General features: G+C 42.4%; 1 protein-coding gene across 2 annotated transcripts; it reads right to left on the bottom strand.

Moving 5' to 3' along the window:
• Positions 1-581: 581 nt before the first annotated feature.
• LOC149299231 (ubiquitin carboxyl-terminal hydrolase 10-like) lies at positions 582-16736 on the bottom strand. Of its 2 annotated transcripts, none has more exons than XM_089486482.1 (14): positions 16716-16736; positions 12049-12117; positions 11405-11479; positions 10271-11360; positions 8117-8208; positions 7845-7954; positions 7654-7709; positions 7364-7467; positions 6919-7018; positions 5274-5460; positions 3604-3769; positions 1355-1499; positions 865-930; positions 582-769 (listed from the first exon to the last, which is right to left on the bottom strand). In XM_089486482.1, exons 1-14 carry the CDS (start codon positions 16734-16736, stop codon positions 582-584), a joined length of 2469 nt encoding a protein of 822 aa, XP_089342608.1. The 2 variants fall into 2 exon arrangements, with proteins under 2 accessions (XP_089342608.1, XP_089342609.1); XM_089486483.1 differs by having other exon boundaries at positions 10271-11293; positions 11419-11479.
• Positions 16737-18675: the final 1939 nt, after the last annotated feature.

Raw genomic sequence — 18675 nt, 5'->3', positions numbered from 1 at the left:
AAGATTTGATGCTGGTGCAATGTATCTTTGGCTAGGCTTGTGGATGTCAAAGGAGAAAAGGACTGCCACTGTTAGCCTAGACACTAAAAAAATATTTAAAAACTTTGTATCAGTTTTTTTTTTGTAAGTTGAATCATAAATCTCCCCAATTTACCTTCTTTAAGGATCTTACCCAAGCAGATTTTGGCATTCTAACCAGCCCTGAAGAACCCTCTGACAGCGTAAATGTTAACTATCAGCAGTTTAAAGAACACCTCCATAAACATTTGACTAAATCCTATAAATGATTTCAGCGCTGCAAGTTACATGGCACGCTTAACCCTCTCGGTGTCGAGGTGCAGTAACACCATTGTCTGTAGCCACCCATCCACCAGCTATGGCGCTCCAAAGGGTTATAGCAGTAGGAGTTGTTTACACATTTCCACCTACACTATTCTAAAAATTCAAGGAAGGAAGGAAGGAAAGAGCTGCAGGAAGGGGGAAAAGGTAAGAGTTTCACTCGAAAAAAAGAGCATAGGATAAAAAGGAGATGCGATGTGAGTCGTTCCATGAAGCTTGTTTTTTTGCGCATGGAGACAGCTTCACAGCAGGTCCACGCGCCGGTAATACAGGAGGTAGGCCGTACGCTCCACAGTCTGTTTCACCACCTGGTACTGGTTTATCACTTTGACAGTCTGGTCATCTATGCGTAACCAGCCATTAAGACCAATCTGGAAGACATCTGTAGTGTAATGGCCACCAGTTGCGCTATTTCCATGGTGATAGACGACTGAAGGATATTAAAAATAGTTATTTTAAATACCAATAGATACCCTTTTAAGAACAAATAAATTTTTTTTTCTCATGCTTTAAAAACCAACATACCTGCAAAGAGCCGATAGGTTCTTTGGCCTTTGAAAATCTTACTTTTCACTCCAGGAGAAAGCAGATCTAGAAAATAACAGAATGTTAATAGAGTAAAGCATTGCAGTATAGGAACATTGAGGTAGCTAATGTTTTTTTATTTTTGCTCAAGACTTCAAAAGCAACTATATAAGCAATAACTATTTTTGTATTTGCCCACCATGCATTTTTTAGGTCAAATTTGAAGTTAACACTAAAGTAAGTCTCCAGGAGAACTACAGCTTCAAGTGTCCAACACATTACAAAGGACTGGACAGTTAAATTTTATGAAGTGACTTTTAGGATCTCAATGGTTTATCTGCTTCAGGGATGGGAGACATTTTTGCAGGCGAATCTCACTTTAGTGAATAAAACCCGCTGTCTAAAATTACTTTACTTCTATTTAACCCACATCAAATAGCTTAACATTGGTCCCAAGGTGGGAAATAAATAAGATGACTTTCCTTTTTACCTTTACTAATTTCCAGGTCCACAGGATACTCAATGTTCTTGATGAGTTTCTGGCAGCCGCCAGTCTTTTCAAACACAAACCTCTTGAGATGCAAGACTAGAACAGGGGGCAGCTCTTCCAAGGTCACTCTGCGACTAACCTCAACCTGGAGAAACATCAACATAGTAATAGCTTAGCCATGAACTGCGTTGCAGACAGCTCGACAAAACTAGGATAAACCATCCAAGAACAGAAGGAACAAATTTACAGGAGCAAAGAAAGTTGGATATGTATTCCACAACATGGTACCTAAAAATAAGGGGTGCACATTGTTAACAAATATCTATGCGACTTCAAGAAATGTTCTATTCTTACTATTAGCCTGTTTTCCTCGTTCGAGCTTCCTCAGAGCGCGTAACCTAGCTGGCAACCAGCTGGTAAAGACAGGCCGCAGACACTACAATTTGCAGGTCTGGAATCGGAAGCGGGTATCGGATCCAAGCGGCTGGATGGGTTTTGATACAATAACACGAGCTGATGTGATGGGCAGGCAGTTTCACCACAAGCAGCACAGCAATGAGGGTAATTATCGCTTCTATTCTGCAGCCAGACTCCCAAGAAGCATGGCTGCCTGAATAACCTACATTTCTAAGATGGTCGCCAGGATTTACGCAAAGTTTCATCTGCTTAGTAAAGGCAAAGCTTGTGTCAAAACGAATCTAACAGTGGAGCGATTCCAAGTAGGGGTGTTTTTGAGAAATTGTTTAATTGGTATTATGCTGCCAGCTCTCATCTTATCTATGTTGTGAGTACATTGGCTACTGCGAACGACTGTGCTACAGAGCCCAAACATACAGTGAAAGAACAAGACGTTCACAATAAATATTCTAGAAGTGTGAACGCAGCAACGTCACACTAACTCACGATTATCATCAGCGTTTCAACAACCTCCCTGAATTTTGGTTAAACAATCCAATGAGATAATTTGCCTTCAAGGAAATGGCTTAACACAGAATACATAAACCCTGCCATAAATCAACCTGCACCGAGACCCCTGGGGGGTAAAAAAAAGATGAGCTCTAGGGCCACCCAAGGTGATTATACTTGACACTTCATGAGACATGCCCATTAAAGGTGACGGCGGAAGAGAAAAGGAAATTAATGTGTTAACTTAGGAGACTCCAACTCAACTGCCTCAGCTTTTTAATTTGTGTTGAATATGAACGCCAAAATGTCCGCTTTGAAGTATATACTGCTTGTCAAGCTGAAAAATCTTTAAAATAAAAAAAAAATAAATAAATAAAAAGCCAGAAGGGTGCCTAGTTTTAATGTGACAAAACATTTTACTGATGCTTCTATTTTGGTTAACTGAGGACTAGAATATTTTTTTCCACACAGGTAAAAGGTGAGGTAGAAGAGTCTTTGTTTCTAAAAACATTACCCTGACGGGAATACAGATTACGAGAATACTAATATTTTTATGCATATGAACAAGGGTGCTGTATGCATAGATGCTTAATAAAAATAACCAAAATACATGTTTCTAAACTGCCGCAAACACAAAAAGAGAAAATGAACAGATATTTTGCTTTGAAAGTGACCACTTGTCTAAATGTCATAAAAACGGCTTATGCGAGGCTTCTGTCTGTCTACAGGGCATGTCTAGAGCTAATTATCATGCAGAGATTTTATTTCCAGTCCAGACATGAAAATATAAACCAGACAGAGCCACTGGTACGTAAAGTGAACACCCTTTTCTCCCAAACCCTTAATTGAACAGTGGTCTTTCTGTGAATACCGAAAATGACAGGTTAGCAACCAAAACCTTACATCAAAAAAAAAAAAAAAAAAATCACAAGCCACTTGGCCTGAAGGTTACCGCCACATAAGGGACCGTCTTCAAATAGCCAGGAGGTTATATGTTACCGGCGAAAGAACAAGGGCAAACAGGGTTTGCTAGGTGAAAAATTATTAACGCTTCCAATGCGTGTCAAAGTAGGGAATGTATAATATACGCTTCTGTGCTGGACACTGGCGCAATCTGCTTCTGCAACATTTAAAAAACACTGGAGGAATACGTAACATATCCGTGGAAGATTCTTTTGCAACATCCGTTTTTAACACAAACCGTGGCTGAACTAGTTAATACAGGACCTCGCCTCAGCTGCACTCCCTGCGGTCCCAAACCAGAAAGCCAACGGCCGGGTAAAAAGACTGCTCTTTGAGCCGTCTGGATCTGAGGACTGAAGGTCAGCCGAGGAGGGACACACCTCTTGTTTGGTTTTGGTGGTGTAGCCTTGGACAGACTCCCTCGCCACCAAGCTTTCCAAAGCCTCTTGGACCGTGCGAATCTTCTCAGACTGAATATCCAACTGGAGGGTGAAAAACGGCTGCAGGGTGGCAGACTCTTTCGAGCTTTGCTGGTACACGACAGACCTGCAAAAACAAAAATGGGAGAGCAATATGCGATTAGCCTTCCAAAATTCACTCTTAATGCACTTGTGCTAACTTCTGGAGAACTGAAGAAATTTGCACATTTTATAGGTGTAACAGCAAATAGATGATACAAGTCATATTAGTCATCCAAGTTCACTGCCTTCATTTGAAACATTTTAGGTTTTGTTAGATTAACCATACAGGTTTCCCGGGGTGACAATGCAATAGATGGTCGGTTGATCAGCCCCCGTCTACCTACGGTTTCCAAGGAGGATCTGCAACCACAGGTTGCGTACTCCCAGGGAGATGCGATATGGTAGAACAGCCACCAACACAACACCTTGTGTGTCAAATATTTCACACCTAATTATGCTCCCACATACGTGGAAATATGTTAGTGGTTTGTTCTTCACAAGCAGCCCACGTCTGCCGGATGCAGTGATTCATCCCAAGGAGGATTCTAGCACAACAGTACCTTTTCTTTCATCTTGATTTTTTGTTCTTTAAAAAGAATAAACAAACCACCCTGGTTGAAAAGGAGGAAAAGACCCGTTTCCAAAAAGCTGAATCCCCTGTGTCGACAGTTAACATCTTTCTATTAACATTGAATTCAGTTGTACAGATGTGGATGTTTCTAGCACACACCGCTACAGGGATTGTGAAAGATAATCAGCTTATTGTGCAGTCTGCAAAGGGATCAGGAGTCATCGCTTCACATCTGGCTACTATCTATACCCATGTGACAATGGAGTGTTTTTTTCCCCCCTTAAATAAGATGCTTTACAATGGGCAAACATTCAAAAGGAGAGGTTAACAGTAGTGCATAGAATAAAAACACCCTTATCTAAAAACATTGACCATGGAACACTTGAAATTCTCCACGTACAGAAGGACACAGATCCCTGTTTTTTTGTGAGCTTCACCAAAGGTTGATAAATTTGAACTAATTACAAATTAGTCAAAACAATCTTAAACCATGAAGCAATAACTGATACACGCCACATTCCGGCCTGCTTGGTAAATTTTTGTTTAATTGAGATACTGCGATACGCTGCACTCCGCCAACGGAACCTTTCATGTCAATCTTGACAGCACCAAAACCAAGCTCTCAACCCAAACTAGCGTTGAGAAACCATTTCTGGCAACTTTAGAGAGGTGTTTGTACTAATAGATGTGGGGGAACATGCTGTTCATATAAAGTTTTGGAAGCTGCGGTGTGGGTAAGGGTTTCAGATTGCAGGACACACTCCACCCTTCTTACTCAGACAACAGATGTTAGGAAGGATCTTGCTGGCTCTGCTGCTGTCTGTAAATGCCTAGTATACAACCCAGTGATCTTTAAAAGCACGATTAGCTGGCAATGTCTAAACAAAAGGCAGCATTTCTCAAGTTTGCTCCAACACTGGACCAAAATCATATTTAAACTTAATTGGGAAGCCAACATAACAGTAAAGCAGTAGATATTTATATTCTATTTCCTATTAAAGTGGATCAAAATGTCTACCTCATATGTCCACCAAAAACATCGGTGATTGGGGTCTGCACAAAGTCGGCTTGCCGGGTGACAGAAGATTTGTTGCGGGGTCCAACCTGCTCCCACTCCTCGTCGCTGCCTTCAGCCTGCTCTACATGTTGGCTGCTCTCCTCTTCGTTCCCAGGCTGGGTGTCAGGGCCGTTGGAGATTTGTAGTTCTGTGTGGACAGGAGAAATACGTATTATAAATATATGGATAATGGTGCTACATGATGACTTACAGAGAAATGTTTTTGATACACTGAGCTATCAGTTTCTCTATTGCTTTGTAGATTACTTAAGGATTCCGTTATAACCTTGTCCAATATGCTCAACATCCATCGCATTTCATGCTATGTCCCTGCACACATTTTCATATCTTGGGCTGCTCCTAATAAAAAATTGCTTGCTTAGAATTTGCCAAATAGCAAAAGTCTCTACAGTTACTCATGGGTCATTATTATTCTAGCAGAAACCTGGTAACTGGACTCCACTACACCTCTGAAGGTGTGCTGTGGTATGTGGCACCAAGACATAAATCCTATAATTTGCGAGGTGCGGCCTCCATGAATGCATCTGGGTGCCATGTGTTCTCCATTACCTGGACGCACCTGGCCATCCACGAGACGTAAAAGACCAAGCCACCTTCTTCCATTGCTCAGCTAAACTTGGGATAAGCAATAAATGGCCATACAGTGTGCCACAATCCCCAATATTTATGCCTTAGGCGTTTTTAGAGTGGTATTTGCTGGGTATGCATTTGTACTATCTGGACTATATCCACAAGTGATCTTCAACCCATCTAAAGGAATTATTACCATTACAGTATCTCACAGGCTATATGTGTCAACTATAATCAGTCATTACTGCTGCAGTGTATGTGCAGCTAAAAACGTACCAAGACCAGCAAATTCCGTGGTCTGGTAGATTTGTTAGAACCTGAGCGATATGGCACCAGTTTGCTTAAATTACTATGTGGGCAGCATCCTTCAGGAAGTGTGGAGGAATACAGAGTAAGAGATCGCTTCCTTGTTAGTAAATGCAGGGATTAAAGACAGCTCTATAAACAGTCAGAACTAGGAAGCGAGGACAAGACCAGAATCCCACAATGACAGGGCTAACCAATAATCAGAAATAGAGCTATATCCCAACACAAAAAAGGAAGCCCTAACAGCTCAGGAAACTGGTGAATCACAGCAGATGAGGTTTGGGGGATTAATAAAGAAAACCATAAAGTCATTTGTCATATCACTCTCCATCAGCACTTTAATATCCTGATTTTCACCAAGACCGGGAGAAATGTTTTGGATCGGCACTTCACTAACGTTAAATGAGCCAGAGCCTTAACCCACAAATTGACTTCCAGTTACGTAAATACAGTAATTCTAACTGAGAATGAACTTCTTGATAAGATAAGAATTAAGACACTGACTTTTTCAAACAGTGAGCTGCTTCGAAACCAAGTTCTAAAGAGAAAATTCTGTTATCAGCAACAAATATTCTACGAAACCGTAAGCGAGTAAACATTTCTTATCAAGAGACACTTGAGCATTCAGTTTGTTCTGCTCTAAATTCTGAAGGTTCTGTGGAGACAGCATCAGTACAATCAAGCTCTAATAAAAAAAATAAAATCTTACTGTCGTCCTGTGGCGAAAGGAGCTTTTTCAGCGATAGCATTTCCTCATGCAGCCCATTGAGGACAAAGCCAAGGTACTCCTCTGCATCTTCCTGACGACCCTACAAATACAGCCAGGGATTTCATAAAGCATTGTGTTACAAGATCAAGCACTAAAAAACTGATCATACTTTAGGGCCTTTCTGTAACACTAAAGAAATCAGTTTTCCTGTAAGAGGACGACAAGCCTCAGGAATAGACAGAAAGTTCAAAAGGGATGTTGATCTCATGGCGTACGGCACCGATACAGCAGTACATTTTGAGGCAGCATGCTGGGATTGGACAAGCGTGAGGTTAGTGTAGTCTGTCCTACGAGTGTAGCAGCTGGAAACCGCAAGAACATTCCTTGCACCCATCAGCTTTTACTGGTTTTGGAACGGCGCCATTAAACAACCAAAAAGTCTTACCTTTTCTGAAAGACTCGATTTGGAAACCGTCAGTAAACGGTAAATGTAGGTCGGTTCGAAGGGTGGCCCTGGGCGGATATCCCTGACAACCTTCTCCCCGGAAGCTAGGGGGAAAACCAAAAAACCCTATAATTTGATAAATGAATGTTTGACCCATGCACAGTCTTTCCAACACAACACTATTTTATACGCAGGTTCCCTTTATGTTTTTCAACACTGATTAATAGTCACTAAACAATAAAACACGACAATCGTTTCTCACTATAGTAAAAGCGATTGACAGTACGAACCTTGTTTTGCCTTATTTAGTACCGGCATACTTGTGAACTCGTTCATCAGACGCACGCTACAAAACAAAAAGCATTGCTTTTAGAAGTGGGAGCAGAGATAGCCTACTTCTACCACGTGTTTACATGTAATGTTTGTAGCATCCCCTCTTAAATGAAAATTAAATAATTACAGAAAAAAGCAAAGTACTTACAAACTGTCGATCATCGGAGTGGAGGTACACGGCCTCTGGGCTTTAGTATAGATTGGAATGGATTTCATAAGATGATACATAGGCGGGCAAGCCACCAGCGCCTGCAACGTCTGAATAGGTCGTCAAGGAACATAATCTAAAATGCCCACCAAATACCATTCGCTTAGATAACTTAAATGTAAACAAAACGTTTGTGATGTGAAAATTACGCCCCTTTTGCTTGGTATGGACTCTTGCCATAGACTTCACTCAGTAACAGACATTAAGGATACAGCGTTAATATAACACCAGTTTCCTTTGTTGATCAATCCTCGTGGTTGTAACGATACCGGCTTATGAACAAGCTTTACTCCTTCAAGCAGTTCTGTAAGGGGAATAAGAGTGAAAGCATAGCTGAACCATGCAGCAAAGTGCAAAAAGCTCTCAATCTACGAGACACATTCAGACATTTTTTGCACATTTTAATGAATGAAGACAGGTGTATGCTTTCTTCAGCTACTGAAGTTAGAAGAAGAGACTTCCGTCTTCGTTAACTTCTCCCTCGGCTGCCTTTACTGAAAACAGGAGGCATATTTAAGTACAAAAAAAGTCCTTTCCAAATGGGCTCCACACCAAGCACAAAACATTTTTAGAGGACTAGGATGTCTCATTAAATACATGTTTAACCTGAATGAAAACAAATAGAAATGCCCTACATGTAGCTCTTTTTTGGCCACATGGGATGTCAAGATGCTCTAGGAAGACACAGATACAGCATCAAGCTGCAGAACACCATATGGTGAAGAAGAAACCTTTAGGATAGATTCAACCATAATATTTTGTGCAGTTATCACAAAGCTAAGGCTCAGTTCAGCTGCTATGTATTTCTTCTAAGTGAAAGAACCTTTGTTATATAAAGGAGAACAGAATTACGCGATTTTCACACTATGGATGGAAGGATACCTAGTATGCATGTACACACATCCAGTGAAAGTACAGCTATACACCCGTAATGTATTCGCTGCCACAAATGCAATAGACAGAATCTAAATCTGACAAGCACCAATATGCTTGTGAGAATATGGCCTCGGTACGGGTGGGATGTCTGCCTCTTGATAGCATGTATTTTTTACTAAGTAAAATTTGCACAGAAAGTTCATTTCAACCAGAAAAAAAGTAACGTTTTAACTGTGAATTGAACACCGCCTAGTGGCCAGCATTGTGAACAGGCAAACATTGTGTTAAGTCAAAACACTTAAGCATTACCGAGCGCAGCCAATTGTATTTGAGTACAAAAAAAATAAAACCTTTCAAGGTACAAGGCATTGTTCATGTACAATGCACAATATTCATACACTTCCTATTAGTGTCTTGTACAAATGCCCTGGAAAACAAGCAAGGAAACTGTAGTTCTGTACATTCAAATTACAGCTTGAGGTAGCGCTCAAGAAGAAGATCTAATATTTCTGTGTTATCCAATAGATGCGATTGTCTCAAGAAATGTATAGCCTGCACAAGCTCTAACACGCTTTAATTCACCCAAGACCTTGTGTTTCTCAAAGATGTGAACCAGCAGGGTATGGCAGCTCTCAGACTATTGTAAGTTCACTGCTGCACATCACCCGTAGTAAACACCGGCCGTCTATGGAATGAATAAAGACAGTTGTGGCCCTCGATTGGACACCCTTTGTTTACGGTTAGTGTGTTTTTACCATACCAGTACACAATCACGTTTTATAATCCCTGCAATAGAATACTTTTAAATTCTATCACAAAAAGTTTGTTGGGACGCATACAGCCACTTGGGTATTCAAAACAGATTGGAAAGGATGTTAGATTAGGAGAGAGCAGTTTATGGTTAGACTACAAAGCTATATTTTAACTATCTGACTCCATATATTAAGGGTTCGAACATCTCACGTACACGGTGAGAAGCACTCCCTCTAGTGGGCAGAATTACAGTTGCTACTGAGCATTATGGAGACAAAACCTTGCGCGTATGTATTGGTAATTGCACCATGCAGCCATTACAACTTTAACATAAAATCAAGTGTTTATATAGGAAAAGGTGCTTGCACTCAGCCTTACCCAAATAAACCCTGAGGCTGTTCCGCTTGGTCTTTCAAATATATATATTCAAAAATCCAGGCACTCACAGGTCTTTAATAAAACAAACCTTCTTTAATAAGAGGTACACATACAATAAATCAACGATTCCGTTCCACCGTGCATACCTCTTAACGAGTTATTTTTGTTAGAGGCCTGTGAGTCCTTGCATTCTTGGATAATATATACACGTTTTATCTTACTTTGCATGCCCAATGGTACTTTGTCACAAATATTGGCTCGTTTCAGGGGCCATATATATTTTTAGAAATGCAAACCCGATACACGACATGTTCTGCTGGTGTATTATGGCGTAGTACTACGGGGGTCTTAAGATATACCTGCAATCTTTATGGCTACTGGATCCTCTGATACTGGAACAGGACCCTCTTTCACTTCAACTTGTTTCTCTGGGACCTGGGGTGATGTGGCAGGAGGGGCGTATTTAGTCTCAACATAAGCCACCTGTGTGGTTGGTGAGGGCTTTGAATTGTGAAAGAGACTAGCCCATGACTTAGCTGGTTGATTTACATTGGCTGCCCCAGTAACATGGGTCACAGCCATAGAAGCCGAAGTATCCTCTTGCTTGGCTTGCTCCGAGGTGGCACTGACCTCCGGGTGCAATTCCACCCCATTAGAGGTCAAACCCTCCTCTGGGGCGTCAAGTGTTTGTCCATTAGTAACGCCAAGACTTTCAGTAGTATCAGTACCAGCAAAAGGCTGGACAACAGCTGTCCTTACTGGGCTCTCCCTCCCACTGTCTGAGGGCACGAAAGATTGTTCAGAACTAGTAACACTGCATTCCTCAAGCTGACCAGCAGTCCTGGCATCGTCTAGTGCATTAGGAACAGAAGCAACATGAGACAAAGCTTCGTGGTTAAAGTCCACAGAATTATCCGGGCTGTCACAAGTCCTAGGAGAAGCTGAAGAGATTGGTACATCTTCGGCAAGCTCAGGGTCCTCTGTGCTTATACTGTTAAGTCCTGCCGAGTTAGCATGCCCATTAACAAGGGTCTCTGCAGGGGCCTCATCACCCCCAACCCCTTCTAAGTAACTGTAGTATCCAGGTGGTCTTTTTTTCTTCTTTTTACGCTCCCGTTGTCCCGTCCCTGATGTGCCATCGCTGTCTGCATTGCCACTGCCATCCGGATGGGCAAACTCTGCGAACTGGCCATCCATGGAGTCATAGTTGTTTTCATGCAGAACGTCGTTGGGCGTTTTCGGGTTAGGAGAACAGCCGAGGATGAACTCTGGAGCCTGAGGGTTCAGGGTGCTTGAAATACTGTAATCTGTGTTGTTGAGTAGCGATGCATCAACATCAATGACTTCGTTGACACCAAACTCAATTCTCTGATACTCTTCTCCTGAAATACAGAGCTTTACGTCACAAGCCGAGTATGTTGCAATTAGCAGATTTATGGGCACAGAATTCTATTATCAATGGAGGGTCTTATTCCAATATCTTTAGATGAGGCAGGCAGACACTTACCATCTTGAAGATCACTTGAAGACTGTTGGCTACACTGAATAGATTCATTAAAAGGGGGTAGCTGGAGAGAGTGAAAAAATTTGCATTATTATCAAAGGAAGAGGTGGGTAAGGATAGTCGAGACTGGAGTGGCACAGCACTCTTTATGAGTTCAGGATTTTTGGAATACATGATCCAAACTACCATGCGTTTGCATAAAGCAAGCTTTCCCTTAAAGATTTTTTACCGCTTGTCAACGGTGTTCAAACCCGCGCTTCATTGCAACCCTATCAGTTTTTTTCCTTGTGGAAATCTGGGTGGAATAAGATAAAAACGGACAGAGCGTGAAACGGCTTTTACTCCCCGTCAAATGCTTTACTAAGCAAGCAGCAGGACTAACATTAACGTCAGACCTTTTAAAATAAAACAGTAGATGGTGAATAGGACCTGTCACAGAAAGCAGTTCTACATTAATCTACAAATTTGTTTCCAAACAGAACGAGCTCTCAATGTCTAATTACCCTTCCAGGCCTTTGTGAATACAACAGCTTCCATTTAATGATATTTCAGATCCTTCACGGTTTGAGGTGGTTAGTACAATACCGAACACGCGCAGCACTCGGATATTAGACTTCAGTTATGTTTACTTACCTCGACTGTGCAGCGTGTTGTCACAAAGAACTGCTTGAACTCGTCATCGCTAAACTCCCCAAAGATATACTACAGAAAGAACAAAACAAAACATTAGAGAAAAACATCCAACAAGGAGGTAAAGGCTCACTCGAGGTTCATGGCAGATATTAATAACTTATCACCCATATCGTGGACCATTTCTTTTGGCAGCAAGCTGGGGAGGTCGGACCGTTCTAGAGTTAAGGATACAAAAGCTATAAAGCCCAACTTTGAGTGTTTGGCCTCTGGTATTTAGAATGGTTCATATATATCCACTTATGAAGAGCGTGCGAACTACATCTTGTAGAGATTCCATACCGTACTCCTTTGTATAAAGAAAGAGGCAGCAAATTAGTTCTCTAGCCCAACTGATCAGCGCTTTTACGGACCTATTCACCAGCCAAATAAGAACCGGTTATTAGAAGCACGCAGAAACGCTTAGTGTTTTTATCTCTTTCTTTGCAGAACACCAATCACATACCCGGAGTAGGCAAAGAATATTAAACAAAGCTTTCAGAACAGCAGCTTTATGTAGGATGTCGGCAATAATCCATTTAACAAACAAGTGTAAAAGTCAGATTAGGGATGGGCAAAGTACAGAGAATTCAAAATACCATAATCCTCAGCGATTCTTTTGGCAAGTTAAGCATCGCGTGAGTTAGAGATAATTTTTGCCCATTCCTGCTTCAAAAACTGCGTCAACAAGTGTTGATTGTGGCCTCAGAACGGCATAAATCAAACACTACAACAATGCAGAATTTTAATAACGGACAATGCCGTTTTTATTAAAGGTGTAACAATTCATAAGAGACACCGAGCAATATCAGAACACCTATTAATTCACCTTTCCCAAATCAAAAGTAGCTTTTTTCCCCCCCAGAAGGCCGTTTGTTCCACACAATACGGTTTAATCCCGAGATGGTTACACGCTCAGAACAGCCACAGAAAAGTGCAGTTACAGCATGCGCCATTCTTTGGACATGTACATCCATACTGCTGAAATGGCACTAATGTGACAAATGACAGTAATCCGCAGGCCCCGGGCCAGCAAATCCTATTAAAACAAAGACCTTTGTGTATTTGCTACACAGTATACGGTGGTATGCATCAAAGTAACCAAATGTATTACATTTGGGTTTTTTTGTTTTTAAATAATTACCCTCCTCCATATCCATACATTAAGCAGAACCCAGTGAAGTTGGCGCTTCAAAACTAGATACATGCAATGTTTAGATTTGTTTTTTTAACAAAATCTGCAATAAATACGAAACCAACGTGCATACTTATAAGAATTGTTATGCTAAGCAACCACTCATTTGTGGGGAAGCAGGACTTCGCCGCCAGGAGACATCAGGATGACCCGGGAACGATAACCGGGCAGAGAAAGATTCCCCAGAGGCCGATCTCATATAGACCGTCATACTACCGATTATCATTAAAACAACAAAAATAAGTCCATCTACTAAAGAGACCCTTTCTCTAGAGGTCTTTCAGCGCTACCAGATAGATTAATACTAAACTGCCATGAGTTTTACCTGCTGACACCCAACTGAACTCTGATTTACGGACTTGACGCTTTTTTTTAGTCCAATTTGCACAGAGAATGTTTTACCTACAAAAAGTTTGGGATAAGAAAGCCACGTATCTTGTATGAAGTGTCATGTTTAGATCATTAAGCATTTTCAAGCAAGCACTCACACCCTCACCAGACACTCAGTATTGGGACACAACGATAAGATATCTGATCAAAATGAAGGAGACAAAGTCAGCATATTTCCAAACTCAACAGGGAGGGGGGGGGGGGGTAAAAGCAGTCAATCATATCACGGAGATTAAGGAGCTAACAAAAAACATTAACTGTCGTAAATCTTTAACTATTTAATTACTAGCAACCTGGGGCAAGTTGGACAGCCAACACATACCATCCCTTCCAAATCTGATCGCATAGCGCGGTGGATAAAACATCTACTACTACAGCACAGAAAACTTTAGAAGGTGACTGTTATATTTCATCGCCACTTGTGCGGTGCCTACATAGCCCTCCTAAATGATTTATACATATATAATTTATATATGTGTATTTTACTCTGTTCAAACCTCTGTAGGCAGTTTAGAAGTTGTGCAAACAGCCACATTTCACGTGGTGTACTCTTCCTATCCGCCGCTTTCTTCGTTAAGATTAACCTGAGGCTCTGATCGTTTTTTTTTTGTTTTTTTTTTTAAACCGACTAGGAATCCCGCTGCATGACGGCGGCACGTCGACGAGGATCACACAGGAGGATGTGGAAACAGCAGACACTAAATTTTGTAACTGGTGACACCAGGATATAATGTATGACCAGCAAACATGTGCCCAAGCCTGTTACATACGTGTAATTATTTTTATCTTTAGGCCACCTCATGAGCCATGTATAACACAAATAACTTGAATATGCTCATCAAGGTGCATGCAGTAACAGCAAACTCCAGTTATAACTCGGGATGTAATATCAGAAGGCTGGGCCACTCATCTCCTAAACCGGAACCAACAGGCAGAACTCCCAATCGGGCCTTAATGCTACAATATGGATAATTATATAGCCTCTAAGCACAAGTTAAATGCAGCGGCACAGATCTGCGGTCAACGGGCGCACTTTAGACTATAAATACGGCACAAATCACACAAAAAAACAAAAGGAAACCCACTTCCATTCCAACAGTCTCGTGCTCCGCTGGAAATGTAAATGCAGCTCACAAGCTTTAATACATCTGCAAACACAGGAGCCCTTTACTCCTGATACGGTTACACCAGCAGCCTCATTACGCAAAGAGCTAGTTAGCACAATAATGCACTAACGAACCTGGCAGCAAGGCAGCCCTGGAACCAGAGTAAAGATATTTCAAACAATATTAGCTACAGAGAGCCGTTCCACTCACCCGGTAACGCAGCTGTAGGGCCGCTACAGAGTACAGGGCTACTCATTACTGAATTGTTACGGGAGGCGGTTAAAAACACTAATACGCTGATTAATTGGAATCCCGTTAATCGTGCTTCTTGTTTCTACACGGCCACCAGCGGCAGTTTAGTCTCTCGTTCTGTTCTTATGAAAGCGTATTTGCTCACACGTCTAGGAAGATGGTTTTGTTGCAGTAGTGCGTATTTCCATGCTTTGCCATTGTTGCAACACATCACCTGGCAGCATTTTGTTTCAGGGCCATCGTGGCCACTCGGGGGCGCTGTCACAGTGCCTACACTGCCTTCAAACGAAATTTTTAAACACACTTGGAACCCCATAGGTCTGCTTGCGCCCTCTCTTTACACACTGCCGTACCGAAGTGGTTAATTTGACTAATTTGCTGCCATTTGGAAGCATACAACCAATCGCCTGCGCTAATTAATCAGGGTACAGCTGTTAAGCTCGTTTGAGCAGGGCCCTCCTCACCTGTTGTCTCTAAGTCAAATTGTTACATTATATACTACTTGTTTTGTCCTGTCCACCCATTGTACAGCGCTACAGAATTTGATGGCGCTATATAAATTAAACTAACAATGGTTAAAAAAAAGCTGCTTTTTTTTTTTTAACTCCTTCTGTGCTAAACTACTTGATTAAAAAAAAAAAAAAATTGCATTTGGTTAGTTTTATCCAGAACTATGTCAGGCTCCCCACACCTGATTCCTGGACGCATATAACCCCTGCTTCTCGGAAGAAGCTCGCTCCCCAAGTTAAAATTATTAACCCTACCATCCCCAAAATTCCAGCTTAAAACTCCCAAACCCGGGTGTGATCCCAGTTTAACATTTACCTATTTAGACATTTATTCAAAAGGCAGAGCCCATTATAAACCTGAGCACACACAACATGATTAGGGAGTGGGCTTTACTACAAACCAGCAACTTTGTATCACAGCAATGTTTGTAAATAGAACGCATCCCGTACACTTATCACTATTTACCAAAACAAACCTAAATATTGTCCATAACCCAGCCCCGTGTGACACTATCCTCATACACCGTGCTCCCAGCAGATCCAAACCCGAAATCACTAGAGGCCCCCAGCATGGCCGACACGCTGCCCTCTTTGTTCGGCAGAGGTTTGTCACTTACCCCCCAGGAGGTATTAGGGGTACCTGTGGCCCTCCGCTATAAAGAATGACCTTTCAATGCCGCCCTGATCCCCAGCACACACAGACGCTTATGTGAATGAATGGATTACGGTTGTGATCACGCACTCCCTGCCCACTTTCACTACGGCTTCCCCGTGTCACGGGTCTGGTGTGCGTGGAAGCCGAGGGTGCTGCGCTACTGCCCATGCAGGCGCTGTGCAGTACACGGATAGGGGGTAAGGGATGGAGGGCGCCTGGCTGCCGTGCCGATTTATTGCATTACGGGGGCTGCGGCTTAATAAAGCAAACGGAAAAGGCATGCCACTCGCAAACGCCCGGGGACCTTGTACCACTTGCCCTGCGATTGCCGCGGCCCTTCGGGGCCTAGTCCTCTTACCACTACCCAAGCCCCGCGATGGCTCCAATGAGGCTGCAGAAATCAGGCCGGGCCTAACCGCGCTGCAGCGCCTTTCTACCCAGCCCACCGTCAATAACGCCCCTCGGTGACACCAAGTAGTGAGGGGCCCGGTGTGCGCACCAACAGCGAGCTGCCTGCTCCGTACCTGCGCGCTAGGGGAGGCCATGGCGATCCGTTTCAATGAGTGAGGCCGCTCATGCTGCTTCCCCCGCCGCCGCCATCTTCTCGCGCGCGCGTGTAAACACCCCTCGCTAGCTGCCGAGGGCCTTACGCATGCGCAATATGAGCGAGAGGCGGGGGAGGCGCAGGCGCTCGGGGCTGGTCATGTGACGCTGAACGAACGAGAGGGCGGGAGAGAGTGCGCTCCAGAGAGAACATGGCAGTGACAGTGTGTGTGTGACAGTCAGCATAGTGACAGTGAACGTAGTGACAGTGTGTGATAGTGACAGTGTGTGTGACAGTGAGCGTAGTGACAGTGTGTGTGACAGTGTGTGTGACAGTGAGCGTAGTGACAGTGTGTGATAGTGACAGTGTGTGATAGTGAGCGTAGTGACAGTGTGTGACAGTGAGCGTAGTGACAGTGTGTGATAGTGACAGTGTGTGTGATAGTGACAGTGAACGTAGTGACAGTGTGTGATAGTGACAGTGTGTGATAGTGACAGTGTGTGACAGTCACTTTATATACTCTGCGCTCCGGACGTAATGGAGCCTAGACAAGCCGTGAAATGGGAAGCGGCTTTAACACATGACACGCAGACAGTACAGAACACACAGCAACCTTTAGCATGTACATAACATGATTCACATTACCACCGGAGCCAATAATGGCGGACTCCATTATGGCGTACTCCCCTAGGGTGGACTCCATGATGGTGGACTCCGTTACGGTGTACTCCATTAGGGCGTACTCTGTTAGGGCGGACTCCGTTAGGGCGGATGTAGGTGACTCCAATAAGCATTAGCAGCAGTTTAGTGGACTTGCGGGTATTTGCAGCTAACACAGTACACACAGCTAATGTCTCGCTTGATAAGGACTGGACCGGTTTAACTACATACAGAATTACGCTGGATTATAATAACCGTTACCTGACGTTTCATAAACAATACATTGAAAACATATATATATTGGTTGCTTGGCGCATTAAGCCTTATACCGGTAACCCAATGAACGCCCTTCTTGTTAAATACGGATAAGGAGTGGGAAGAATAAACAGTTGGGTTTGTCGGGACAGAACGGAGAGCAACGTTTTGATACTTTGTTGTTGCTGTTTTGAAACATCTGTTGTGAAATTAACCGAAACATCACATACTTCTTGATTTTATATTTCTGAATAGGCTGGAAGGCGGCCAGTTTTCCTCTAGAACCTCAGTTAATACATCACGGAATGATGCAATCATCCAATAAAGGCCTTTAGCATTCCATTGACCCCTCCAGGCTTATTGTGAGGTGGGGAGGATAAAGAGGGGGTAACACAGTAAAAGAAATGGGGTTTCCCCACTTGGGGTACTTCTCGCTAACCAAGTGCTTGGTCAGCTTCAAAACACATTATATTAAAGATATTTTTAAGTTGCTTGAGAATCCAAAATACATTTTGTTTTCCTAATGCCGTGTTATTTTTTATATATATTATTATAATTGTCTGCCCAATACAAGAAACCTTTGTCGTTTTTTCATCAACAAAGCAAATATTTAGTTAAGTGCATGTCATGTGGTCATGCAGATTCAATATGTATAATCAGATTTATTTACCAACCGAAAGAGTGGCATGACCAATGAATTCTAAACTCCACATACTAAAGGAGGAATAGAAGAAAGTCTCTTATAATCAGAATGCATTATATATATATATATATTTATGTATATATACACATATTTTTTATTGATGTTGGGTGTAGAGGGTTCACAATATCTCATTAACAGCATTTAAAAATAAGCTGGAACTTTATAAAATGATCAGTTTCACAAGATGTAACTCGCACATGGGGGGAAAAAAACCAGACAGCGCACGCTTGCTATTTGAGCCTATAGAGCAATAGAACAATACAAAACATTTCCATTGGCATTGTCAGCACCCGATGTACATTTTCTATTATGAAGCTACTAA

Source organism: Sceloporus occidentalis, unplaced genomic scaffold (assembly GCF_023333645.1).
Source record: "Sceloporus occidentalis isolate IW3139 unplaced genomic scaffold, rSceOcc1.0.p SCAF_29, whole genome shotgun sequence".
NCBI classification, from domain to species: Eukaryota; Metazoa; Chordata; class Lepidosauria; order Squamata; family Phrynosomatidae; genus Sceloporus; species Sceloporus occidentalis.
The sequence above is the reverse complement of the archived record's forward strand: the minus strand, read 5'-3'. Positions and strand labels throughout refer to the sequence as shown.